The sequence below is a fragment of the Rhinichthys klamathensis genome, unplaced genomic scaffold (genome assembly GCF_029890125.1).
Source record: "Rhinichthys klamathensis goyatoka isolate OS25496 unplaced genomic scaffold, OSU_Roscu_1.1 h1tg000040l_1, whole genome shotgun sequence".
Taxonomy (NCBI): Eukaryota; Metazoa; Chordata; class Actinopteri; order Cypriniformes; family Leuciscidae; genus Rhinichthys; species Rhinichthys klamathensis.
This window is the reverse complement of record NW_026606587.1, coordinates 5,441,441-5,469,388: the sequence shown is the minus strand read 5'-3', so window position 1 is coordinate 5,469,388 and position 27,948 is coordinate 5,441,441. Positions and strand designations below refer to the sequence as shown.

General features: G+C 36.9%; 2 protein-coding genes across 6 annotated transcripts in view; both read left to right on the top strand.

The window, feature by feature from the left end:
- LOC130081955 (glycerol-3-phosphate acyltransferase 4-like) overlaps positions 1–7,539 on the top strand; it is a 51,649-nt gene extending 44,110 nt beyond the window's left edge. For 3 of the 5 annotated variants that reach the window (XM_056246687.1, XM_056246686.1, XM_056246685.1), the window contains exons 12-13: positions 604–683; positions 1,931–2,713. In XM_056246687.1, coding sequence (XP_056102662.1) covers positions 604–683; positions 1,931–2,039 — 189 coding nt within the window. In that variant the 3' untranslated portion in view covers positions 2,040–2,713. Of the gene's footprint in view, positions 1–603; positions 684–1,930; positions 2,714–2,959; positions 3,164–7,370 lie in introns of those variants that run through there. The other 2 variants (XM_056246688.1, XM_056246689.1) reach the window with 2 other exon arrangements.
- Positions 7,540–11,435: 3,896 nt separating this feature from the next.
- The window catches only part of inpp5l (inositol polyphosphate-5-phosphatase L), a 32,351-nt gene continuing 15,838 nt past the window's right edge, over positions 11,436–27,948 (top strand). The window contains exons 1-4 of the mRNA XM_056246684.1: positions 11,436–11,865; positions 26,236–26,277; positions 27,160–27,260; positions 27,556–27,643. Coding sequence (XP_056102659.1) covers positions 11,806–11,865; positions 26,236–26,277; positions 27,160–27,260; positions 27,556–27,643 — 291 coding nt within the window. The 5' untranslated portion in view covers positions 11,436–11,805. The remainder of the gene's footprint in view (positions 11,866–26,235; positions 26,278–27,159; positions 27,261–27,555; positions 27,644–27,948) is intronic.

Here is a 27,948-nt window from a genome sequence, read left to right as displayed (position 1 = left end):
GGAAAAACAGACGCCATTGAGATTGCTTTGGTTCACTGTGTATCAAGCGTTGAGGAAGAAATTCAGAAATGATAATAGTCGTTTCATTTCTGACATGTGCTGTAAGCGGTAGACCAATCACAACAGACTGGATTGTTTGACCAATCAGAGCAGAGTTTAGAGAGACTGAATCTTTACACAAACTGTTTTCAGACTCTTTATGAAATATCATCATGTGCCATGTATACTATGAGAAAATTGAAAGTGTTTTTTGACCTTGGATGTATGCAAACCTATTGTAGGAGACCTAAAACAAAATTAGGAACCTTTAAAATAGCATAATGGGGCACTTTAATATTTAAGCAAAATTACTATTGTTTTAGATAAACCTGCTATTAAAGGGATAGTTCCCCAAATATGAAGATTCATAACGCACTTACATACAAATTTTGTTTGTGTCTGTTTGTTTATGAAAGTCATACACATCAGGGATAACATGAGGGTGAGTAAATGATGAGAGAATTTTGGGTGAACTATCCCTTTAATAGAATGTGCTGAAAATAATTTCAAACTCTTAAAGCACAAGATCAAGGTTTTTGTCAAGGTCTGTTTTGTCTCCCTCAGGAAGATGAGGATGCCGTGCAGTTTGCTAACAGAGTAAAGGCAGCCATTGCCAGACAGGGTGGTCTGGTGGACCTGCTGTGGTAAGTCGGACTCGGCTATGTTAAGGCCAAAGAGAAGTTATACAAATACTAATATAAGCCGTAGATGGAGAGATATGTGACAGCTGGCTGTTTTAAACCAGAAAATGTCTGGTCTTGGCTGGTTTAAGCTGGTCTCCTAGCCTGACAAAACCCTTCTAAAACCAGCTACCAGAACAGCGGACAGACTAAAACCCAAAGTACACTTCCGTAGACGTCCACGCCAAAGTCCATTTCACTCGGCGGCCATCTTTGAAATGCCTCTCGGGCATGCAAGTGCAGCTCCTATCTCTTTGAATGGGGAAACATCAAATTCTCCAAAAATGTTCGCCAAGCTTACGATTAAATTTCATATTTGAAATCACCAATGAAATCTGACAACAACTGTCTCCTAAATGTTGTTTCTAAACGCTCGAATCATGACAGAAAAATGACAAATTTCAGGCTGGATCAAGCTAATGCGCATGCGTCTGACTGTTTCTATAGGAACCGGAGTTTCTAACGGCAGCTGCAGTGACCCAATGACTTTACCAATCAGCGATCGGCTCTTATTTAGAAGGCGGGACTTATTCCGCCATATTGAGCATTCTACTTTTCCCCATTCAAAACAATACGGGTGACTCATCTTGTGTTATTCTATAGTCTATGTCCACGCACACCGTCCGCATGCAACCCAATTTCTGTGTCCACACGGACAACAGCACATGTGCTAGTGACTGCGTGATGATAAAGTCATCTAGATAAATCCACTAGATAGTGCACATGTGCCGAACGTGTCTTTCCACGCTTGAGGCCAAAGGAGTATACTTTGAAAGGCTCACACTCTCAACTTTGCACGAGACAAAGTGTAACGCGCCGTAAAATATAGTATACCCGGGGCTTGAGAGACCGGCAAACCAGCTTAGCCATATTAAATTCAATTCACATTTGTTTAGCGCTTTTCACAATACACATCGTTTCAAAGCAGCTTTACAGAAAATGCATGAGTCCACATTACAATTTAGAGTGATCTGTTATCAGAGGGAACTGTCTAAGTTATGTATTTCAGAAATCTACATATACAAAATCACAGTTAGCGTGATTGAGCGCAATGAGCTCATTGAAGTAATGAATACTTGTTTGTTAACAAATGATTATGACATTTAGAAAAATGTAGCATTGGTGCATGTTGATTGAGACATTAGATATTAAAGCTGGTTTTCTCAGCTAAATGTCCTTTTAGTTGAAACTGGGTTTGTGTTTTTCTTTAGGGATGGTGGTTTGAAACGAGGGAAAGTGAAAGACGCTTTTAAAGAGGAGCAGCAAAAAATCTACAGCAAGATTTTGGTTGGAACGCAAGCGGACCGCAGTCGTTCTTGAGGAGAGGATGATGATTCAGGTGAGGACCTGGAGGGCAAGAGACGGTTCAGAGACCCGGAACAACGGCGTTATGGATTTGTTTCACTTCAAATCAAAGAGCTGTCCTTGTTTAATTATTCCTTTTTGTGAAAAGGATCAAAGCTTGTCGAGTGTTAGGTCAGGTCGTGATCAAAACACTCCACGAGATGCGTTTTGATGCGTAGTGTTCCTTTGACCGAAGCCAGAGTAGCGTGTTTCAGTCTATAGTGGCCGGGTGGCTCACGAGGAGTCATAAGGATGCAATGTGATAGTTTAATGGTTTCTTTCTCTTTTTTTTTTTATCATTTACTCTTAACGTATCATTAGGATGCAATAAACTATTAAATCTGATGGCCATGAATGGTTCAAGGAAACGCCTCATCAGGCTGCACGTAGGTGTCCGAGAGTTTTCCGTTATGCACTTCCATCTCTCTGCTGCGCAAGTCACTTTAATCCTGGGTTTTAACTGGAGAAAACAGCAGAAATATGCATGGCAAACCTGTAATTTAATTTGAAGATGAAGTTTATACTAACCTTTGCAGACATGTAATCTGCACTGACCTTTCAAAATACCTCCATGTAAACAATCAAGCCAATCAATGTGTGAAGGGTTTGAGAAGAATTGGTTATATATTGTTGGTTTTTTTTTTTTTTCCTTTTTTTTTCTTGTCTTTGTGTGCCAGATCCAGAAGTCTTTGCCATTTCCATTCACATATGGAAGTCAAACCTTAAGAGTCTTAATGATATTGGCCAAGTTACAGCCAATTGAAAACTCTATGAACTTTTCATGTTGTTCAGGTACTGCATAAATTCAGATTGAAAACATTATTTGTGATGTTTAAACAACACTATGCTGCATGTACCGTATACATGTTTCCTAAAGGATTTATTTTTATTTTCAGATCAACCAACCCTAAAATTGGGACATCTTGTTAAGCAATAACAAGACTATTTTAACATATATTTTTTTTAAATTACAATACATTTTAGCACAACAAAACTCAGTAACTCTGTTGCAAGTTTGGATCTATAACATTGCTTTCAAAAAGTGCACACAACACAGTTATTGGATCTCTTCTCATTTTAAATAATCTGATCTGACTGATTCAGATCATGACTCTGATGACTCATCAGACGATGACTGTTTGTCTGGTAATTAAAAACAACGTTGCACTATTGACCACAATTTTATCAGATTTTCGTGGGATTTGTTTTCTTTTCCTTTTTTTTCTGTTTAGACCAATGTGTAAAAAAGGCAGACATGAACATGTAGAGTGATAGAAGGAACAGTATTTACATGTTTTCACCAAATACAAGTGTTCAGAGACGAGAACTATGCTGCATCCCAGTTTGCCTACTTATACTACTCCCTAAAAGTATGTACAATTTTGTGAAGAAAAAGTACATACTTTTGACTGTGTAGCAGAAGAGTAGACAAGCTTTGTGAAATACTATCACCTCATTAAATTGTGTCTTTTAACAATGCCAATGTCACTTTATTTATAAAGCACTGTTGACCAATGTGCTGTACATAGCATAAACATAAACTCTATGAAATAAAACAAATAACAGACAATAAAACAGATAACATGACACTGTATCATCGATTAAAAGCTATTTCAAACAAATAAGTTTAACAGTCACTTTGTCGCATAGTTACGCCCATCTTATCACTGCAAACTGGCCTGCCAATCATCTTGTCACAGTTAACACATTTTAATTTCCTACCGAATCGGAGAGAAAAGAAGTAGCACTTTGATCTTGGTCTTTCATGTGGAGAAACTAATATTTTTGCATAATGATGCATTTAAAAGTTAATGGCCAAACGGATCTTTATAAAAGTTTAGTGTTGTTGCAGATGAAAGATAACATGAAATACTATTTTTTTATCAGGTTAAATGTTGATTGTTAGTCTCTCAAGCCCCTTCATCTAAACCTCTGTAATTAACCGTCGGATGCGCACATCCACCATGTTTGTAGTTTTTTTAACACTTTGTGTTTGTAGTTCTGAACTGAATTCTCCTCCAAAGCGGTTGTGGGCAATATTAGCCGGCCCGTTAGAGTGTGCGCGGATCCACACTTTGAAAATATACCAGAAATAGTAGACCATCTGGGGACTCGTGGCATACTCTTTTCAATATACTATGCTTTTATTGGGACACACTTATTCTAATCTCACATACTATTTAGGATTGATTTGGGAGGCAGAGCCACTTCCGGTTTCCTTTTGTGCTGTTCACTGTCTCTTAGCAAAACAGTCTTTTTGTTGTCATAGGTTTATGCAACAGCAGTGGCTTTGGGCATGTGTTACCAAAAGGGCAAATCCTATTGGTTGGCCAATTTTATTTTCAGTGCAATGGAAAAGAGATTAGAAAAGTGTTGGATTTACAGCATGCTAATGTTTGTGTTGTTCAAATTAAAATATTTATTGTGCCGAATTTTCGCATAGAACATTAAGGCCTTAACTCGGCTAAGAAATTGCCATGGTGTTGCAAAAAAAACAACAAAACATTGGCATAACAGCTAAATACTGTGCAGGAGAAAACACTGTATGCAACTACTATCTAGCTCTAGCTCTAAAACTAAAACACTAAAGGGCTCATAATGAACGCTAGTAGTTTCACAACGTGAACCCTTTTTTGCTCTGTAAAAAGTAAATGTACCACAGGTCTTATTTCAGGACTATGTTTGGTTACAACCACTGACAAACAAGATGTTACTTGTTTAGCTTATTGTGGTAAAGCTTGAGTGACATGAGCCACATGTGTAAAGCGGTTACTTAGTCACTTCAGCTTTTTGGCTTCTAGTGAATATGATTAGTTTGTATTGGATGACATCTCATTCTCAAAAAACACTCAAGCTGTGAAGTTCTGAATATTAACCTTCATATGGGTGTGTGCAGCCATCTTGCACCAACTTAGATGGTTATTATTAGGATTTCTCATTCAACCATCATCATAATCATGTCATTAGTCGTTTGTAAGAGCAGCATGTCTCACAGAGAGGCATGTACAGTACAATGGAGTTTTGATTCAAGAAAGTGTGACATGTATTTAAATAAAATTATCCCTCTTCCACAAGCTTGAAAGTGGAATTGAATTGGCCCCATGTTGTGTTACTCCACTAATTACATCTTTAAAGACAAGTCTGCATGTAATAAAGTTTTATTGAGTATAATTAAAGCTTTAGATCTCTACTGTGATCTGAAAAAGTACGACCGCATACCAGCGTGCGAAACAATTCAGCTGCTGGGCTCAATGTGTGGGAATGACTCTTTTCTCTACACGTTTAAACCAGTTACTGAGCGCATATAAATGTCTCTGTGGAAACGCAGGGAGAGTGTGTGTAAACATGTCAAGGATTTTACTATATACAGCTGCTCATGTTTTCAAGGACTCTGGTGTAGTTCTCGGCTTTATGTGGAGGTTCAACTGGAGATTTCATTGAAGCTCAGCATTGTGGGAGCCATTGATCATATAGGACTTATTCCAATTCACTGACATTGTGTTTGTATTTTCTCATATATTTTTGCAAATCATCTGTTTAGTATCCTTCTGGGATCCAGCAATTCAGTCTACTCTTTAAAACTTAAAACTGACAGGCTTTCCTGAGATACAAAACGTTGGCTGTTTCGGCTTGACAACTTCCTTTCATCGTTTTTAGACATTTCTGACATTTATAAAAGCTTCTGCTTCTGCAAAACAATGATTGTATTGAAATGACTGTATTTCAAAAAACTTTATTGAAGTTTAAAAAAGTAGCAGTTGTACAGTATTGTTTTATTTTGTAATTCACTAGCATTCAAAGGTTTTTGAAAGAAGTCTGTTATGCTCACTATAGCCACATTTATTATAATATATAAACATACAGTAAAACAGTAATATTGTGAAATATAATTTTTTTTTAAATAACTATCCTATTTTATTGTATTTTAAAAAGTTATTTATTCAGAATTTATTCAAAGCTTTATTTTTAGCAGCCATTACTCCAGAGTCACATGATCGTTAAGAAATTTTTCTTGAGCAACAAATCAGCATATTACAATGATTTTTTATTATTATAAATGTTGAAAAGAGTTGTGCTGCTTAATATATTTATAACATTATAAATGTCTTTACTTTTAGGTTTAATCAATTGAATGCATCCTCACTATCATCCTCGAGTGATAAGTGTATTATGTGTACATTATTATTTATAGTTTAGTTATTTGTTTATTTTTTAAGTTGTCAACCTGTGGGGAGACATTACAGGTCAACATTCTCATTGGTTTAGCTGTCATTGACGGCTTTTTTTTTTTGTATTGAAAGTTCTAAAACATTTGTTAATATAAACTTGCCTTTATTTTTTAATAAATAGATCCTGATGTCCACTATGAAAGAACAATAATGTTTTATGTTTCAAACATGTAATTGGAGGATTTAAAACATGACAAAAATCTTAAAACAAACACACCCACAAACTCTTTTTGCTGGCTCTCATGAGGATTTGTATAATTTACTGTGTCTATGACATTTTCTTTGATATTGTAGTAAGCAATGCTACTTTAATGCACAGTAGACACTACAACAATCTTAATATCCTTTAGATTATTCCATCCTACAAGAAGAAAGTGTGAGATTTGTACATTGTCATTAAATTGGAGTAATGTCACCATCCACATTAGGTGAGTGGGTGTGTGTGTGTGTGTTGACGGAACGCCTAACAATGTCATAACAATGTTGCCAGTGATTTGACTGCTGCCACGCTCTAAAACAGCACCTGCCAATACATCCACCTGTTTATCACTGTTCGTTAAAAATGTTCTATTGTGATACAGTCATGTACAACTATATATAATATGCCATACAAGAAAATAAAAAAACCTTCAACACAGCATTCTGTCAGTTTCAAGTTTATGATGAGAAGCGTTTCTAGTATCCTTTGCTTTTTGTGGCTCACCCATGGAAAGCCTGTCCTGGGCCTGCTGAGTAGTGATCGATCATGGAGGATTCGTTCATTTTGAACGGATCTTTAATATGTCTCGGGAACAACGAGTTGTCTCAGAGAGTGATTTGTTCATTTTGCGAACATCCCAAAGATTCTGTACAGGAAGCAGAAATGATTAGTTCACCTCCCAAGCCTTCGGGTCTGAGTCATTCGTTCTTTGTGACAGCCGTATTGGATTTGGAAATTAGTTAATAATTCCCAACCTTCCTTACAAGCAAGTTTTTGTTTTTTACTCTAACAGTTACGTGATGCGTCTCTGGTCTAAAATTGCTTACACTTTATCATTTTTTTGAATTTCTGAACTAGTCATTTCTGTTTCCTGTACAGATTGCAAAGCTTGAGCCGTTGGGACTGTGACGTGACAAAAGAACGAATGACTCGGATAGGGAGGTGAGGTGAACTAACAAGCCTAGACCCAGCTAAGCAAAGAAAGAATCATTGCTGTTTCTCATCATTTGGCTATGGCTTTACGTAAGTTAATGTGTTAGGGAATTTGGCTATAACCATGTAACATTTAAATTATATTCTGCTGAAATGAACAAAATGACTTCAAAAAAGATTAATTCATTTTGCTGAACGAGACTCAAAGATCCGAGTCAGTAAAATGATCCGAACGTCCCATCGCTACTGCGGAGGTGGAGCAGGCTGTAAAAACAAATGGAGAACTGGACATTGGTTTTAGGCTCTATATTGACGTATTACTGGAGAACCAGAGAGACAAGTTGTTCTGCCAGAGTCCTTTCACTTAACATGAATTATAAACATCCATTCAGCCCTGCCGTTGCTGGGCTGGAGTCTGACCTGAGAAACAGAATTTCCTTCATGGTGACATTTCACTTGAAGAGTGCCAACTCTTAGGTAACAATCGTGTAGACCAAGAGGGGATACAATGACTTCACCCAGCCAAAGAGCTGATGGATAGATCACATTCACAACACGCACAAAAAAAAAAAAAAAAAAAAAAAGTAAACCGCATGCTTATTGTTTTCACATGTTGGGTACAGAGGATTAGATTTAGATATTAACATATTTTTAAAATAGCCAATAGTTTTCATCTGGTGAATGTCACTCTTGCATTGCCATGGGATGAGTTCCAGATCTCCAAATCAGTTTCGGTGGAACATTCAAAATGACAAACTGACTCCAATTAAGTGTCTGCCAGGGCACACACCGAGCATGTGAACATGTGCGTCAGTTTCTGCACAATTACCTTACCTTTACCAGCTCTGAATCCATCAAACTAACTAGATTATGAACTGATGTCTTCATTTATCTAATTTGTTGTACTGCAACAGCACAGATGCAGAACAGAAACTATTTACATCTGTTTTTGATCCTAGTGTGATTTTTTTACATGATATATGCCATAATGCTATAAATATTACATGAGATGCTATAAATACCATGAATATTGCATCGTTATTAAACAATAACACATATTGTAGCTTAACCTGAGACCCAGAAATTTGCTTTCAATGGCTTTCTGTTGTTTGCACTCCACATAAGTTTGTGTAAAACCTGATTATCAAGTTCTCCAGCCTGATGCGAGTAGAGTTTACATGATTCATGTTACAAAATTATTTATTGGATTAGTGACCTAAAATCTACAAATTCCAAAAACAGATTTAAATGTGGTTGCAGACTTTTTACTTTAATGCTCTAATTCTCGCAGACATTTTTCTTTAATGCTCTAATATGTGGAGCGTGTGTGTATGTGTATATATATATATATATATATATATATATATATATATATATAAATATAAAGTATATACATGCAAATATTTCTTAAATATATACATGCATGTATGTGTATTTATATATACAAAATAATTATACACACTACACACACATATAATATGTAAACACAAACTTTTATTTTGGATGCGATTAATCGTTGCCCAGCCCTAATATATATATATATATATATAATTTTTTTTTTTTTTTTCAGGGGCGTTTCCTCCCCAAGGAAGGCAGTGCCTCTTCAAAAAAATGTATGAGAATAATCCATATTAGAGAAATAAGACAATGCAAATGTTACAAAATGTGATATTAAAAAGTGTATAAATTGCTTGTTTTTTTTTTTTAAGTAACACTGTGTAACAGCGACACCCGCAAATAAAGTTACAGTGGGAGTCCGTGTCTCTCTTGCCTCCCCTGAGCCCATTGACTTTTAACAGACCCCCTAAACTTTAGCGTGCGCTGGGGGGATTGTCATATTTTTGTCATTAATTTTTGAGAATGTAAGGCACACACACACACATGCCTATCTTCATAATTCTAGTTTTGAGTTCTAAAGTTTTAACTTTGTTTGCAATGCACTGCAATATACAGTGAAAGTCCAAAGTTTCAATACTGTCTTTAAGATGTAATGATTTAGAATGTATGTTAAACTGACATCTTAAAGATGTCTATCAGATGTTAGTAAACAGCAGATGCTTTCCAGATGAAGGGATCTTTAACAGACATCTTGCAGACGTACGTGTCCTACACAACCAAGAACAAAATTTAAACTTAGCCCGTCAATTTTCATTTTACAATTATCTTCTCTCTCTGTGAGCACTGATACAACGGTACTTTTTAATCCGTAAGTAACTAACGCGCTAGTTTTCATACAAAATAATTATGTAACATAAGTAGGTACTTAAGTTATTAACACAATAACGTAACACATGCAGGCTACGTTTCTCAACACTGAGAATGAATAAATAAACGCCTTTTTCTCCAGACTCGCGCTTCAGTCATCCACAAATCACAGGACTTTCATAATCACTAAGCCATAGTGATTTTAATTTTATTTAGATTTATTGTTCATCAATACTTAAGCATTTTATAATTTGCATGGCTAAATTATGTTTTTCTCTTATCTGAGTGACCATGAATGTACAGAGTATTTTAAGATAATCCATGCGATCACTCCCGTGTGATAATCGAATCCTATGGAAGCTTGTTTCCGCCACAGAATGAAAAATAAAAAAGGTAATTGCTTTTTATCTCACAATTCTGAATTTTTTTCTCACAATTGCGAGTTTACATCTCGCAATTCTGACTTTATTTCTCAGAATTGCGAGATATAAAGTCAGAATTGCGTGATATAAAGTCGCAATTGCGTGTTGTAAAGTCAGAATTGTGAGATATAAACTATTCTTAGGGGAAAAAAGTTAGTCTTTTTTTCCCCTTAGAATTGGCCTGATAACTCGCAATTGCGGGTTTATATCTCACAATTCTGAGAAAATGTGTCAGAATTTCGAGATAAACTCGCAATTGTGAGAAAAAAAGTCAGAATTGTGAGATAAAAAGTCGCAATTATGTCTTTTTTTCTCGCAATTGCGACTTTATTTCTCAGAATTCTCACTTCATATCTCGCAATTGTGAGATAAAAAGTCGCAATTATTTTTTTTATTAAGTGGTGGAAAATAAGCTTCCATAGAATCCAGATTAAGTTAACTCAATACAATATTTTCATCTTTCCACATCCACCCCAGCCCGTTTTCCTTCAGGAGTCAGAAGTACCGTGACTACTATACTGTCCTCGCTTATTAAATCAGTCAGGCGGCGGGCCGCGGAAGTGGAAGGGGCATCGAGCGGGATTCTTTATTGCTATTCTTTACCCTAACCCTAACCCTATTTTCAGTCTCTTTATAATTACAGCCCTTACGCATCTGTCAATCATCCCAGCTTGCTATTTGGGGAATGAACCCAGCGCTATGATTGGTCGAACTCCGCTTCTTTTGCTGTTGCTTGATTTGAGGACTGCGCGTGCACAGAGACGTCACAAGGTTTTTGCGTAGTTTCGAGTGACAAATCGTACCAGCGTACTTTGAGGTCAAAATGCGTACCCGCTACGCAAAATGCGTACAGGTTGGCAGGTCTGGGGTTATTATACATTATGGGGACAAAATTAATGTAATATGGGGACAAAATGTCAAATATGGGGACAAAATTTGTCCCCATTCGTTATGGGGACAAAATGTCCACACAAAGATGGCAATATCTGAAATCCTTGTCCTTGTGGGGAACAAGGAAAACAGCTTATCAAAAGTGTATAAAAAAAAATATATAATGTTTTTTATTAAAAAACGTATAAAGTTTTTTGAAAATGTAAAAATGCAGAAAGTTTTCTGTGATGGGTAGGTTTACAGTATAAAAATCATTGTCTGTGGAAAGTCCCCATAAAACATGAAAACACAACGTGTGTGTGTATTTGTGTATATAATACAAATTGTATGCAACACTTTTGTGTGTGTATGTGTGTGTGTACGTGACCTGACTGACAAATTCAGTAAGTACAGAAGGCCTAGATACCTCGCTTCAGTCAGGTCTGAATGACACACGGAAACTTTGACGCTTCGTACAGTAGCTCACAGTACTACATGTGTAGGGCGGAGCTTCGCATGCAACATAACATTGACAGCGCAACTAGTTTGGTTTAGTCTGAAACTGCAGGAGCTACAGATGCTTCGACGCTGGGTTAATTCAGCTTAAGAACCTAGTCCGATTACCATGAAGACAAGAGGAGAAATCCCTCCGTGTCCACCGCTGAGCAACTGAAGAAGAGAAACGCCGTGAATGTGAATGTTTCCTCATGACAGCAGGAGTAACGTTAGAGATGCGAGCGTTGCTCTCGTGGGCTCTGTCTTCAGGGCGAGATAGCTAGACTTTTATAATCTTATCTTTTAAGCCGTTTGTTATTCCTCCAATAAAGACCTGCGAGTGGGATTTCCGTCGTAAGATTAGACTTTTCTCCAGCTTGCTTCTTATCATGGAGACGTACACGGACGTCTTACTAGTCACTGCAAACGTTGGATCACTGTTTGACAATGTAAGTCGCCTCTGTTTACATTCCTTATTTTCCAGGTGGAATATTGCTCAACATCATAAATGAGTTAACGTACGCAACAAATTATTTTTACTTTTGTTATTTAAACCGGTCCCTTTGCAACTGCACGCAGTTGACTAACGTTAGTAACCTGCTGTTCAACGCTATCTGTTTGCTTAGGTAACTTAATCTTAAAAACAGTCGTTATATGAATATAGGTAGGCCAGATCACCCTCTGGATAGCTGCGTTTTAAAAGGCTCTGAATGCGCTATATTCAAGTCTGTATAATTGTATAACTCAATATTAAGGGGCCGTTCACAAGGGACGCGGCCATGCGTCATTCTGCGCTGTTTATTTTATATTATAATGTAAACACTGCATATTTGACAGTTTAATTTTCAGCTTTGTGCGTCTCGTTTTAAGTCGCCGTATCTAGTTAAAAGAAGTTCAACTTTTAAAACGCTTCTCGAGACGCCAGCGTTTTGTAGCGCTGCGTCTCGCTGTTTTTGAACGCAAGAACGCGTCCTGCGCGAGTGGCTCCGACGCCTCTCTCTCATCAGTGATAGAGCTGGACGTTCTCGTGCGGCTCCTCCATATCGCAGGGACTGCTGTGAACCCACTTCAGGTTTCCTTCGCTCCACTGGGCCTTTAGCACACGAGTCCCCAGTCTAGAGTGATATCCTCTCCCATTCACTGTGTGCTGTCTGACAGCACCTCCCCACAGGTCTCTAACGACCTATCACACACCGCGCGACCGGCCCTTGTGTGTATTCAAATAAAACAGGAAACTGACAGCCACAGCCTGTTGTTGAGAGATAATTCAAAGCGCTACCGCGAAACTGGGGAGTTTAGCTATTGCAACATCAGACTACTACTACAAACTCTGGCCTGCAGCTGCATTTATGAACTAGAATAAGACGGGAGAATGTTAGTCTATACAGAAGAGAGAGAAAAAATATATACATGGGCTTCATAATGAAATGAAGCGTAGTAGGCCTAATGTTGGCATTACTGCGTGTGAATAAAAATGCAATAGTTTATTGCAAGTTGTTTTTACATTATTTAAAACTGGAAGACCCATCCATTTTTATTACTAGTTTTACTATTACTTGTTTTCAGTTTCACTAGTACTTATTCAAGTGATTTGTATGTGATGATTTAAAGTCACCATGAAATCAAAAAAAAAAGAAAAATGTGTGTTTGGAATGTTGCAGTATTTATTATAAATGATTGATCCGTGCACATCATATTTTTTTAAAGTAATATGTTCTCGTAATTTTTTAAAGACCCACCGTGGTGAAAATCACATTTTTAATGTTGTTTATATGTCTATGTGGTGTTTTAATATACTTTAAGACAAACCATATGCAAATTCATCAGTCAACTGTCCAAAGACAGTTTCAAAAACGTGGTTTGATATCAAGTATGGTCTCTGCAGGAGAGTAATAGGAGTTACCAGATCAGTAGACGAGGCCATATAAACAGAGGAGCGTTTTTGATCGCGTCACCTGATTTGCCCACATCACAGTGAGGGTTTAGGGGTGGGGTCGGGTGAAGGGCATCATTTTCATTTGGATGATTTATAAACACCCACCAGTTTGGAAACACCCACAAATTTTGAAACACCCAATTTTGTTCTGCGAAATCGCCCTTGTCCTCTATGTCACAAATATGTTGTAACCAATCCCGTCAACGTGGCCGGGCTTTAGCATATAATTTGCTATGCTGTGAAGCAGGGGAGTGTCAAGAGAAGTCAGGTCCTGGTACATTTTCTGTTGATATGAAACATTTGGTACGTTTGCCAATATGCCGGGTGAATTATGTATATGATGTATGTATGTTACAATGTTATGATGAACTATGCCTTTCTCCACTGACGTTCTAAATTGTTCAAAGCGTTTGATTTTTAGAAGGCACACTGAAATGGCGAACTGGAACATGGTTTGTTAAACATTAGAAAAAAATTATTAGCTGTTTGAATAACATATAGCAAAAGGCTAATCATATTAATTACTGTTAAGTGTCCGACGTTGTAGGGAGCGATACATAACGCATTACCATTCTGATACATCGACTTGTAGAAGAGCCTGTTGCTATAATTCAATCTTCCATTCTTCTGAATCAGTTTCTGGTTCAAACATAAAATGACTGTATAACCCAGTATTTCCACTTGCCATCGTGTAGCGTTTACTACAGTAAAGTTGACCGAGTGGATCAGGTATTCTGGGCTTGTGTGATTGAGCAGAGGCGGGGCTAATTTGCAAAATCATGGGTTAAATGAAGCAATGTTGTAGAGTTACATTGAAGCTATTTTAATGCATGAAGAAATTATTTTCACAGGAAAAACTTTTAAGTATGTCATTGTATGGATCAAAGATGAGTTTTAAGGGATAACATTATTGACTGCAGTAGGACTTTAATCAAAGACATCTCTTCTCTTCTCTGATGAGGGTTTTCAGAAAAATTTTCAGAAGAATGCGAGGAAGAATAACCTGTCACTCATGAGATCAGAGCACTAGTAAACCACAACCATCCAATCAATTCCCGATAGACAAAAACAAGTCCCAACCTACAGTTTTTCTTGTTCACAATGTCAAGGGGAAGAAAAGACTATGACAACTTCCGTATCATTCCGATTTCTCTCTTCTCCCCGATCACTGTCTTGCCTCAACTGTCCTTTCTAATAAAGGCCAAAAATGTTGCTTGATGATAATATTAGTATAAAAATGGATTGTAGATAGTTTTAAAGAATAAAGGTCGAAGCCTGACACAGTGTGCTCAGTCGACTTTTAGGGAAACCATGATACCTTAAAACATGAAAATGTCCATAAGTGATGGTGGATAGTGGATATTTTGGTGAAAAAAACAATGGTTAAATAGACTGTATAAGTTTAATGCCAGCACCAGGAGATATCATATTGTGAAACCATAGACAGTAGACTAGTCTCACATGCAACAGTAAGACACTTTTAACTCTTTCACCAGCACCGCAGCATTTTTGATCATTTTCACAAAACTTTTTTTTAATGAACACACTATAAAAAGCAACATTTTAAACAAAATACTGAGAAAATTATGTTTTTGTCAAAGACCGGGTCAGATTCAGAACGATAGATTGAGTCCATCAACGTTTCACAGTCCTATACCTCATTCTGTGTTGACATTTCATTCAGTAGCATTTGGCAGTTTTGATTTATATGCTTTTTAATGTTTTGTGATCGTGTTAGCTTACATGTGCGTAAGCAATGCTTCTTTCGCTTGTTTTTTGGATCCGGAGATACTGTACTATTTCAGAAGATTTGTAATGGCATCCCCTCACCATATAACAGTGAAAACATGGATTGCTGTAAACTTCTGTCAAGCGTGGTTAAAGAGTTAAACTGGATAGAACTTTTAGCTCAATTTCTTCATCAAGTTTTTAACGTAAGTAGTTTGTCCAAGCGCTAAAGGCATGATTGATACCATGTCAAATCACGAGGCTTGATGAGGTGAAGGATTCTACTACATTTTGAAATAATTTGATTTCCAGATGTTAAAACTGGATAGAAAACTACACACTCACGCATTGCCTAAATGCCAGGCAATGCCCACTGATCGTTGGCTGATCGCTGATGCATATGGCACACTTATCTGGAAACACTTCAGGAGTTTCAAAGTCGTCATCTGATTGGTTGAATTCAGCAGGATGTCCGGGAGACGTGTGTGTTGCGTTTATTTAACGGTCCGCCTGGAAACAAATGCCGTGACACCAAATTCCCTCGTGGAAGAAGAACGCCGTTGTGTTTACAACTATCAATGAGCGCTTACCAGGATCAACTAAATGCTGGATTTTCAAAAGTATGTGAAATTCGCGGCTCCGTTGTTGCGGTAAATTTGCACAACGTTCTGGAATGAATAATTCATAGATGCCAATGAAAGCTGCGATAGAGTCCAGATCTTCTGCTGTCAGTCTGAACTGAAGGTCCAACAACCCCCTATAGCTATTGTTGCTTTATTTTTGTTGTTTAGAAAATGTAAATCCATTTAAAATCTTGCTATAGAGATAATTTTGCCTCAAACTATGTATGTTCAGCCCAGTCTTTCCGGAGTTGTGTTTTAGTTGTATTTGTTAGAGCATTGATTGGCTTCATTGTGTGTATGGAGGACTGAGGCTACAAGTGGAAATTTGGCCCCGTACCCAGTTTCCTCCGGCCATGTTTGGCTGAGAAAAAGCACATGTCACAGCCCATTGTGACTGTAAACAGATGAATATCTTTCCCCAAAGTACTTTAACCCTTCGTCGCTTCTTTCTTTTGAATAGGTCAGTATAAATGTTGTAGCAGACTTCCAAAAATGGTTACATTTTTCTTATCCAGAAGGGTTTACCAGACCTTTTAAGTTTTGCAAGATCCTTGAGTTTGGTGTATTTAGCTGCGATTCATCATGTCTAATGAGGTGATAACATTTAGTGGAAGGGCGAATCGCACAGAAAATGCTTAATGTCAGCATTTCCTAAAAGCATTGAGCCAACAGTAAGTAGAGACAATTGGTGCTAATGGTTTCTATGATCCACTTAGACTTACAATGCTTTTGATAAAACCAGCCCTGGTGGTTCACCTCAAAGTCTAAATAAATACAAAAATATAAAAGATAAGTGATTAAGATTTTCATGACAGCACATTTTTTTCAGCATTTAAATTTGGTCAGCAAATATTACCATGATGTCTACTAAAAATTGTACTTTATACAATTTTAATTAGCTACATGTACTTACTAGAGTTAGGTTTGGTTTAGGGTTAGTTACTTGTAATTATGCATAATTTACAGTTATTACTATAGTAAGTACATGTAGTAAATGTGTAAGTACGTCACCTTAAAATTAAGTGTTACCAAATGTTGAAATATTTACTCATTTTATCTACATTACCGTAAAATGATAATGTCAAAGTGCTAAACAAACCCTTCATGTTCTTAAAAATAAACCTCATGTCGTATATTCTCATGCAGAATATAAATTCTTATTTAATACATTTATTTTTTTCTTAATCCAAACATTTCTTAATGTTTTGTTGCAAAATTCACACAAAAATAGTCTAATAGTTGTTCCTGTATATCAGATCTCATAACCGGTTATTACATTTGTCAAAAATGTATCAGATCTCATAACCAGTTATCACATTTGTCAAAAATGTAGCAGAAAATCTATAACCGCAAGTCATAGTGCACATTAAGGACTCTATAGCGTGTTTTCATAAACTATCTTGTATTTCTTGTGCTGTCATTGCAGAGCAACAGTTTGCAGAGAATCTTGCTAAACAAGTTAAAGTAAATACATTTGTGGCAACTTACTTGAATAAAAACTATTTTGTTTTTGCATACTTGCGTGAAGTATGTTTCTGGCGAAAGACTCTTGTCAATGCCCTTTTGTTATGCAATGAGTGTTTCAGCAATGAGTGATCGTTTTTTGAAAACTGATGGCTTCTTTTGGAGAGTTGAACATGTACGTATATCAGATAAAATCATACATTCATGCAGCCTGTGATGGAATAACCGAATGCATAGGTGCAACTATATCTGATGAAATCTTTATCAACACTTCATCAGAGCTGGTTAAAGCTTTCTTGTCTCTCTGTTAGTGTCCCCTATAGATACTGCAGTGTTTACCAGACATTTAAAAGTACGCTTATTCAATGAAATTAGCTCTATGCTATTTTAAGTCAACTTTAAGGAGCAGGCAACAGGAAATGATGCATTGCAAATTTGGGAAATCCTCTTGAGAGTTGAAATAAAGGAAGTTTCCATTGGCCTCCCCACCCTTTCAAATTCAGTGGAACTAAGAAAACAAAGATAGTGAAAGACAGTCCATAAAAGGCCTTTATAAGATCAAAGTAACATTGTAAATTGCATCAGATGCAATTCTATTCTGGGCCCTGTCAAATTCACTACAATCAGGGTCTGCTGTTTCCATCCATTCTTCACGGCTGTGCAGTCAAATTCTCGTGACCTGGTTTCACTGCATGCTTGACAGCCTGAGGAAGGGAGTGGTCTGTGTTTTGACTTTTTTTTTAGGGGTCATTGCATCAAAGAGACACAAAAGCAAATGAAACTGCAATATGTTAAGCAGTAGCCTATGTTTTAGACAACCTGCAGACAGACTGGCAGTGGTCTGCCCTCTATCACAGTTCTCAAATGAACGTTGAAAACGTCCTGTACCTTATTCTGAGTATATTGAGTTAACAGGAATTTCACACTTGTGGTTATAATATAGCAGACCACGGGGGCACATATCTGTGACACTGATAAAACTGGTCTGTTTTGTAGCAACCAGTGTTATTAGGAAGTAGATACAGATATCTTTGAATATGTTGTGTAACATTCAGTCATCTGTGGCTGATGTTTTTTTAAAAACTATTTATTTTACTAAATCCATGAGCAATGGTGTGAACGAATTACAAATACTCATGTTACTGGTCAAGCCCAAAATGGCTAAACACTAAACTTTAAATAGTCTTAACCACAAATTATTGGTTAGGAAATAAGCAAAATTTAAGCAAATGCAGTTCTTAAAAAGCCATTGCTGTATCAGAAACACGTCAAAGACAAAATGAAGTTTTTGGCAGAATATGGGAAGTTTGATTCAGAGTGGTTCTAAAGAGTTGTGTGGAGTGATGAATCGCAATGAAACACGAGTTTATGCTCCAGTGTTATCGGAAGTCTAGTGAGAAATGTAATAATAAATGCACCTCCACCAGAGTGAATTATGGAGGAAGAGGTTCATTGTTTGGGGAGCATTTTTAGCTGCTGGTATTGGTGAGCTACTTCACTGTGAAAATCATTTACAATCGAGTACAGGGGAATATTGCAGAATGGCTTGCTTCCCACAACTGAAAAGTTGTTATCTAAAGAGGAATGATCCGATGCTATTTTTCAACAAGACAATGCTACTGCCAAAATTGCAAAGGCAACCAAGAAGTAGCTTGAGCACAAATCAGGCTCATGTTTTGGCCTGGTCAGAGTCCAGATTTGAATCCTATAGTAATAATTTGGTCTCACAATAAATTCAAACTAACTTGGAGACATTTTTCAACTACTCATGAACTGGTTGAAGCCATCAACATTGGGTGGAACAACACTGACTGTTCTTGTAAAAAAAACGGTCTGCAGGTTTACCCACATGGCTTACAAATTTAAAGAAAAGGGTAAGGCACTATGCTAAGTTATTGTATCTACAGTATAGATAAATTGATAGTTACTTTATCTACTGTATTTATGTAATTCTTGCTAATTTCCAGACATTTTTATCAAAATGGTTAAGACCTAGCCTGGGAAAACCCAGACAACTTCCGGCAAATTTAGACTTGCTCTGAAAGTTAGTCTGGCAAAGAGCTCATTCAAGCTCATTTCCAATCCGCCGAAATCGCGGCACCAATCAGAAACGTTGGGGCGGGCTTTAGACGATGACGACAGCGCTGGGATTTTGAACATGATTTTGAAGCAGATTTTGTAGCCTACATTACAAAGATGGATGCCGCCGTCGAACATCACTCGTTCAAATCAGCTATCGCGTCTGTTTTAAGCGATTTGAACGTTTCCTTTTAGTTAGAAACCGAGCAAAGAACAACACTCGGAGATGTTTCTCCACCGCTCTGCATACGTCATCTCCTCCATCGCTCTGATTGGGTTTAGGTCTATCCGCTATGTCCGTTGGTGACGCCCCTCTGGAAATTATTTGTCTATGACGCTTTGCCAGACCATAACTCAGTTGCAACTGAGAATGGTCTGGTTTTTTAACCAGGCTAGTTAAGACCATTAAAAGACCACTAAATATTTTGCCATTTTTGGCTTGGCCCATTTCTTGTTTTATTTTTATTTTTATCCATCAACGTGATAACCGGTCTTGTGACTTCAATCGAGATCAGCTTCTTCCTCTAATTTGAAGTATCATGTTAAGGTAAATTTCAGATTCCTGCTCACTAAATTATCTGTATATAGGCTATCCTTCCTTAGCGTATATAAGTCCCGCAAGTGCCGTGCTCAAAATGCGGTAAATTCCCACACCCATTTATTTACTTCAGCAAATCCACCTTTTTCCTATGCCCCATTATGCTTTGCGTTAATTATGGGAGTAACTTCCATTACACTGTAAACAAAAATGTGTACATTGTACAATGAAGTGACATTATTCTACTCACCCTTCAACCATCAAACGTTAAAAGGAAATTTAATAGTGTAAAAGCATTAACAAATTACTACACCAGACCATGAATAACCCCAAAAGCTTGATATTTCTGCAGCTTTATTACGGACATGTTAAATATCACTTTAGTAATATTTGTCTTATGTAACTTATGTTGCCTTAATCAAAAATGTTCATTGAGTTATAATATTATAAAGTCTTTTCTGTCATTTTGATCTGTCAAATGATCAGATTTGGTAAAAAGGGGTGAGAATTACATTTTAAAGCAAACCTGGAAAGAGACGTGAGGATTTGGGGAGAAAACAAGAGATTCTTAGTGCGTTCCAGTGAATCCTTCATGGGATATATCGTACAGTAAACCAGGAGAGCAGACCACAAATGCAACATATGTTGTCATTCTGTTACAGTACAATACAAAGAAAAACAGAAAATAATAACGAGGAAAAGAATGCAGAAGACTGAAAAGAGCTCCTGCCACAGATATGCTTGTGACACCATATCACATTTAAATACCAAGCATTACATTCTTCTGACATCTGAAAATAAAACTCAGGAACAGCGTTAAAAACACATTTGAACTACAGATACCTAATTTCATTCATTTTCAGAAGGCCAAACAAATGGTTTTGCTTTCACATCAAATTCACAGCGTCTCCACGACATGAAGACAACACTACAATTCACCGAAGGCTCATTTTTTTTTCTTTGCATATGCCTTTGGCCAGGCATTATGATAATATTTCATATCTGGACTTCAATCGAGGCGTTTTAGGCAGGTCAGGATCAGTGTATCTCTGTTAGACAGAATAAATCCTTTTGTGGGAGACTATGAGCTTTGTAACTTTGCAGATATTATACATGCACAAACAGATATATGACGCACTAAAGGAAAAGTAAAACATTAAAAAGCATCATATGAGCCCTTTAAAACGAGTGCACTTTCATGACTGTTTCTTAACACTGAACGTTTAAAAGTGTACTTTGAAATGATGTCAAATTAAAAGTTTTACGTTAAACTTTTTCTTTAAATGTTTGAAAGAACACTTATTTTCTTGTTGACTAAAATACTTTTAAAGTTTAAAGTACTTGATTATTATTTTTTACTGTAGTGTGTTATTCAATGTTACATTTATTATCATATCACATAGGTAAAAAAAGCAAGTTCAGCTAATTAGATTTCAGTTCAATTTAAACTATAATAAATAATTTTTCATAATTGATGGAATCATTTTGTAATTAAGTGTCCAAAAACATGACTGTGGCGAGCAGGACGAGGCCGAGGGCCGTGAGAGAGCAGCGCGAGGCCGGTGGCGTGATTAATGATGAGCGACACCTGTGGCACGCACCGGTCTCGTATCTCTCACGGAGGAGCGGAGGCATAAAGGAGGAGCGACGACAGTGAAGAGGGAGAGACAATCAGGCCTGTTCCTTTCTCCCTCTTCACTGTCGTAGCTCCTCCTTTATGCCTCCGCTTTTCTGTGAGCAATACGAAACCGGTGCGTCTCGCAGGTGTCACTCATCATGTCGCACCTCGTGCCCCTACTTACGGCCCTCGGCCTCGTCCTGCTCGCCACAATGACATTCACAGTTTAACAAGAATGTTAAAGTGTACTTCTTTTTCACAACTGTGTGCTTGAAATGCCTGAAGTGCTAAAAAATATCACACGTCTGAAATATGTCATTAACCTAGTTCTCAATATCAGCACCTTCCTGAACCCATTTCATGTTTTAGAGCTATAGGGCCTATGGCTGCTGGCTTTAGCAAGTCGATCCTAATTCCTTTGCCTACTCTCCTAAATACAAGGCATTTCTGCTATGCATGACCTGCAAGAACCACCCTTTTAAATGTCTTTATGAAAACTCATTTGTCTCATTTCTTCTGAAAGACAATATCTAATAATTATTTTGAAATAGACCACAGTCTGGATAAATAAAATAAGTAAAACCACAACTAATTATTATCAGTATAGTTAAAGTTAAAGTGTTTCTTTTTATTTGATGTTAAAATACTTTCTCCTGTCTTGAGACTGTAAGGCCCGACCAATCAGCCCAACGACGTTTTCCAATAGAGCGAGTGAAGGTTTCTGCGCATTCGTTTTTTTTTTCACTGGCAAGTATTTTTAACTCCATTTTATTACGACCACGAATTTAGGTTATAATCCCAATTGATTATTGGTCATTTGTATAATAGTTTAGCTAGGCATTTGATTATTCTATTTAACTCTTTAACTCTATTGAAATTACAATCGTCCATCCAGATTCCTAAAATACTTTGAGTCACGCAACTGCCGGGTATACGACCTCATAATCACAAACTCGTCAATCTTGGTCATTAATAGAGGCGATTTACTACTACTTTTTAGATAACCGCACCATGCTTGTTAATTTCTAAAAGTATATTATGTAGTCTCCAAAGGTCTGTACACACTAAATTAAGGCAAGACTATATTTAACAATTACCATAGAACAAAGCTGGCCAACTTAACTTTCTCTAATGGTAACTTTGTATAATCATGCCGTGGTTTCCCACGTTAGAATAATACTATACAATAATCAGAGGTTGAGGCTCACCCCTATTTAGATTGGTCTAACAACACTCAACAACACTTTCTAAATGGAAAACCCCATTATTAGCCCTTTACATTCTAAGTATACATGACTAATGCCAATGTGTTAGTCAGAGTTCTAAAACTTCAGCTGAGCAGTATTTTAGTCCATTACTAACCTGAGTGTAGACTTGTGGTGTTATGGACTTAACGTAATCTACTAGAGTTAATAATTAGAATAAATCCAAATGTGACAATTTTTTATTAGTCAGTTTATATCTCAGTTACATAATCAATTCAAAGATAATGTTCTGGAATAATGAATAGAAGATGCATACCTGACAAAAATAGTATACATAATGCAGACAGAGTGTCTGAAAGACTTTTTCAGCATTTCTTTAAATACCTAGACCAAGACAAAACATCCCCCAATGTGGTGCATGAACTTACAACAGGAATTTGAATTGACTATGGTTATAGACCTTGGGGGTTTGCACCTTGTCAGGGAACAGGAGGTAGTTTGGATGAAGGACTCTGGGAAAGAGGCACACCCACCACAGTAAGCAAAGTATCTCTAAACTCTTGAAATCTTTATTACCTTTTGGTTTAATTCTGTGGAGATGAGACCATTGTACCAGTCACACTGAGACATTTTAAATGATACCAAACGTGACTGTTAATTCACTTGCATTGACATAGAACATTATAATCATTTATATAATCTTTCTAAGTGAACTGAGTGAAGAGAAGAATGTGTAAAGTTAGGAAGTGGGGGAGAAGTAACAAATGTGAAGGGAGGACAGGAGGGAAAGTAGATTTCTTGCAACTTCACAGGTGTGTTAACACTCTATTAGTGTTATTCGATCTTAGTGCTGCATTTGATACCATCGACCACAACATTCTTTAAAATAGACTTGAAAATGATGTTGACATTAGTGGAATTGCATTAGCATGGTTTACTTTAAATCATACTTATCTGACCGTTATCAGTTTGTAGCAGTAAATGAAGAGATGTCATATCGATCAAAAGTTCAGTATTGCGTACCACAAGGCTCAGTACTAGGACCATTGCTGTTCACTCTGTACATGCTACACTTAGGAGATATCATTAGGAAGCATGGCATTAGTTTTTACTGTGATGCTGATGATACTCAGCTCTATATTTCTTCACGCCCCGACGAAACGCACCAATTCACAAAATTAACGCAATGCATAGCTGATATAAAAAACTGGATGACTAGTTTCCTACTACTTAATTCTAAAAAAACAGAGATTCTAATTATTGGACAAAAAACTTCCTCACATACTAACCTAGAATACTGTCTAACACTTGATGGCTGCTCTGTCAAGTCTTCGTCGTCAGTTAGGAACCTGGGTGTGCTCTTTGATACCAATCGTTCATATGAAAGTCACGTGTCTAGTATCTGTAAAACCGCATTTTTCCATCTTCAAAATATATCTAAATTACATCATATGCTCTCAATGACAAATGCGGAACAGTTAGTTCATGCATTCATGACCTCAAGGCTAGATTATTGTAATGCTATTATGGGTGGTTGCCATGCACGCTTAATAAACAAACTACAGATGGTCCAGAATGCAGCAGCCAGCAGCTATTTTAAAATATTGCTGATTACTTACAAAGCACTAAATGGTTTAGCTCCCCAGTACTTGAGCGAGCTCTTAACGCATTATAGTCCTTCATGTCTATTGCAATCTCAAAATTCCGGCCAGTTGATAATACCTAGAATATCAAAATCGTCTACTGGCGATAGATCCTTTTCCTATTTAGCACCAAAACTTTGGAACAGTCTTCCTAACATTGTCCGGGAAGCAGACACACTCTGTCAGTTCAAAGCTAGACTAAAAACACTTCTCTTTGACCTAGCATACACATAACACATTATAGACTTCTATAATTCAATGTTAGGCTGCATAGATTAGGTCAGCCGGAATCGGGAACACTTCCCATAAATCCTGATGTACTTGTTACATCATAAGAAGGATGGCGTCTACGCTAATATTAGTCTATCTGTCTATCCTGAGGTTTACCGCAGTCCGCCGGATCCAGGCCGTATCCAGATCTGATGAAGGACCTGTGTCTGGACACGACGACAACGCAGTCCTGAAGTGTCAAGTAGTCTCTCCCCTGTGAAGGCCTGGCTCCTTCCCTTTACCTCTGTACAGATAAAACGTTGTCGGGATAATTCTGGTTCACGTGGCTACGCAGAAGCGATAAAAAATTCTGTATTATACATTTTTCAAGGCTTGTACCTTGGAACCTATCTCATGGTTTGCGTTGTTCTCAAGCCACCAGGCACTGTTTTGTGCAAACGAGTGGCTGGATCGCATTAAGGGTTTTCTGTTAGAAATGTTAGCAGCCCCTAAGTTAACAACTAATGATCGTTGTGACGGAAGTGAATCAATCAAAACTAACTTTAGCTGGACAATAACTTTATTCTAGAGCTGCTGTAAAGCCAAAACAATCTCTGTTACTTTAATTTCTTATTATCACTATATTGTTAAAATCGCTATATAAATGAAGGTGACTAAGTGTTGTGGAGACAAATGACTGTATGTGTTTGAGTTGTCAATATATCAGGAGATCAAAGTATCTGAGGTTCTGTTTGCCTTACAAGGCCATTCACATAGGTTTATTTTTCTAAAAAGTTTAACACTGTGCCTTTATCAAAACATTTGCTCTGTTTGTTTGTGCATCTCAACCAGGTCCATATGTTTTTATAATTCAAGCTAATCTCTTTCACTTTATAATTACATGCTAAGTTATTGTCTTAAAATTGAGCCTGCAACATATTGTTTATGATATTGAAACAGTACCTTTTAATTTTCATAGATTGATGTCTAAAGGATCAGACTTAACCGTATTTGAAACCTGCTTCTCACAGCCTTGAGATAACGGTTTAATTTTTTAACAACATTTCCCACCAGTACACACGCACACACTCACTTTTAAATGGTTTTTGCTTTCAGTTCTTAAATTATTCATGCAGTTTTTTAAATGTTAATGTTTTTCTTTGTTCAAAATCTTGGCGTTTCCTTGGTAACACACAATATAGCTTCATTCTTCGAGTTTTAGATCTGTTCTGTCAGAAGCATATGCTGCATATACGTCATCATCTTTGTAATATTATATTTGTTAATATATGCATTTATTCTTGTCCAGTTTGGTAAAGGGGTTAGAGTAACTCGATAATCTAATGGGAGGGATGTACTGTACTTTCACCCCATGGATGGGTGTCAACATTCAGACTCTTAATGATATATATATATATATCGCTTCACAGCTGCTTTATTGTTTTATTATCATTTAAAATTCAGCTGTGAAATAAAAAGTATGTAGTACTGTGCAAAGTGCATAACACACCTCAAGTCTATCTGTAAGTCTGTCTAGAGAACTAAAATAGCACTTGTTATTACTGGACTGGTTTGATAAAGACCTTCAGTGGCACATTTACCTGTAATGACACAATCAAAGCACTCAAACTTAATATCTCTGAATTGAGATCCATTACCCAGTAAATGTAATCCACAATGCAGTTCAAAGCTTAAAGCAGTGGTTATTACCTGACCATGTTATTAATTACTATTATTAAAGTGCCCTTACAGGGAAATCTGGTTCTTTTTCTCAGGTGGGTGAAATTGAAGGAGACTGGCTGCGAGAGTTCTTCACGGTGAGTTTGATGCCTTTCACGTGTCTCTCATTCAAACACTCACATCTGATGTTGCTCTATTTAGCATAGTAGAAAAACTAAACAACACAAGCTGCTTCTTTCTTTCTTTTTTTTTTTTTTTTTTTTAACATGCTCTTTACTGTTCTAATATTCACACGGACATTTCTTTGTCTAAGCTCTCCATCTGTTCAAACCTGCTATAAACACACACACACCTTTGCAGAGTGAACTTTACTCGGTCACTGTAAACCTAAAGGTGTTTGTCTCATTTATACAACCTGTCTTTGGAACACCATTAAATCATGTTATGTTATCTGCTGTTGTCACGTTGTGAGCAAAACGAAGTTGAATCACAGATTTAATGATTTCCCTGCTGGAAAATCTCGGCATCTAATGCATATAAAATCTGTTACCTTGTATTTGAATTGTCTGTGGTTGTCTTTTTGCCTGGTAACAATATTTGTGCAACTTCATCAAAGATAGCAATAAAGTTAAAATACACTTGGCTCAAAATGATATATTTATATGTATTTTTCTATAAAAATGTACTAAAAAAATACATGTTGAAATGTGCCACACAAACTATTAAGATCAGACTGACATGAACTCAACAATTTTGACTTTCCCCAAATCTCACTCTACTTACTCTAATGGTTAGTCTTTCTGGGGTCAGGAGTTATATTATCTATTCTACATCTATGTGACTGGAGAAGTTACAGTACAGTACTAGCTACAGTATGTTTTTTTTTTAATATAAAACAAAGCATGTCATTATATTATTCTCATGATTTGATCCCTTTAATTAATGAATTCAGTGATGCAACAGCTGATAAACACAATAGTAAATTAATTGTAAGTCTAATGTAAATCTTATCATCTTAGACGGTCCACATGTACAAGCCACGCTTCGTCGCCCTGCACTTTCAGGAAGTTGGTGGAAAGGACTATATGATGAACATGGGCCACGCAGAGAACTTTTTCTGGTGAGGATATGGCAGATTGTGTGCTATAAATGAGTCACCTTATTAAAAAGTACTGTGGCAGTATTGTCAGAATGAGATGAGAAATCACTGATTCCCGTGTGTATTTACCATGGTATTTACATGGTATTGTTGCATGTCTAGAAATATCCAAATAATGTGATAGTAGCATTATTTTTTCAGTCCTTTTTGAATGATGTGATAGCAGTGTATTTAACAGATTACAAAGGATTTATTCTTTCTATTTTGATATGCTAGAATTATATTGTTTTCATCCTTTCCTTTCTTCTGATTATAGGACCATAGAGTCCAGCTCTGAGATGGCAGACTTCGACAGAGTCTGTGTCTATGTAGACAGTCATTTCAAGGCTGTGGACAGTTTCACGGTGAGTGTTACAGTTGTTGCAATATCTGATATTTTCACTTGTTTCCCTAGTGATTTAGTTCAAGGGAAACACATTTAACTGTCATGCACTTACTTAAATTGTGTTTGCCTTTTGCAACATCAGTGCTGTGATTGGTTTATATGTCCACTAGATAGAGCTCTACAACCATTTTTAGATTTTTCTTCCAATACTCACCTTCCTGTGATTCAAGTGCTATTGTTACCTACACTCACAGCAGTGCTTTAAAGTCAAAGTGATAGTCCACTTAAAATATAAATTCTGTCGTCATTTATGAATGCCATTAT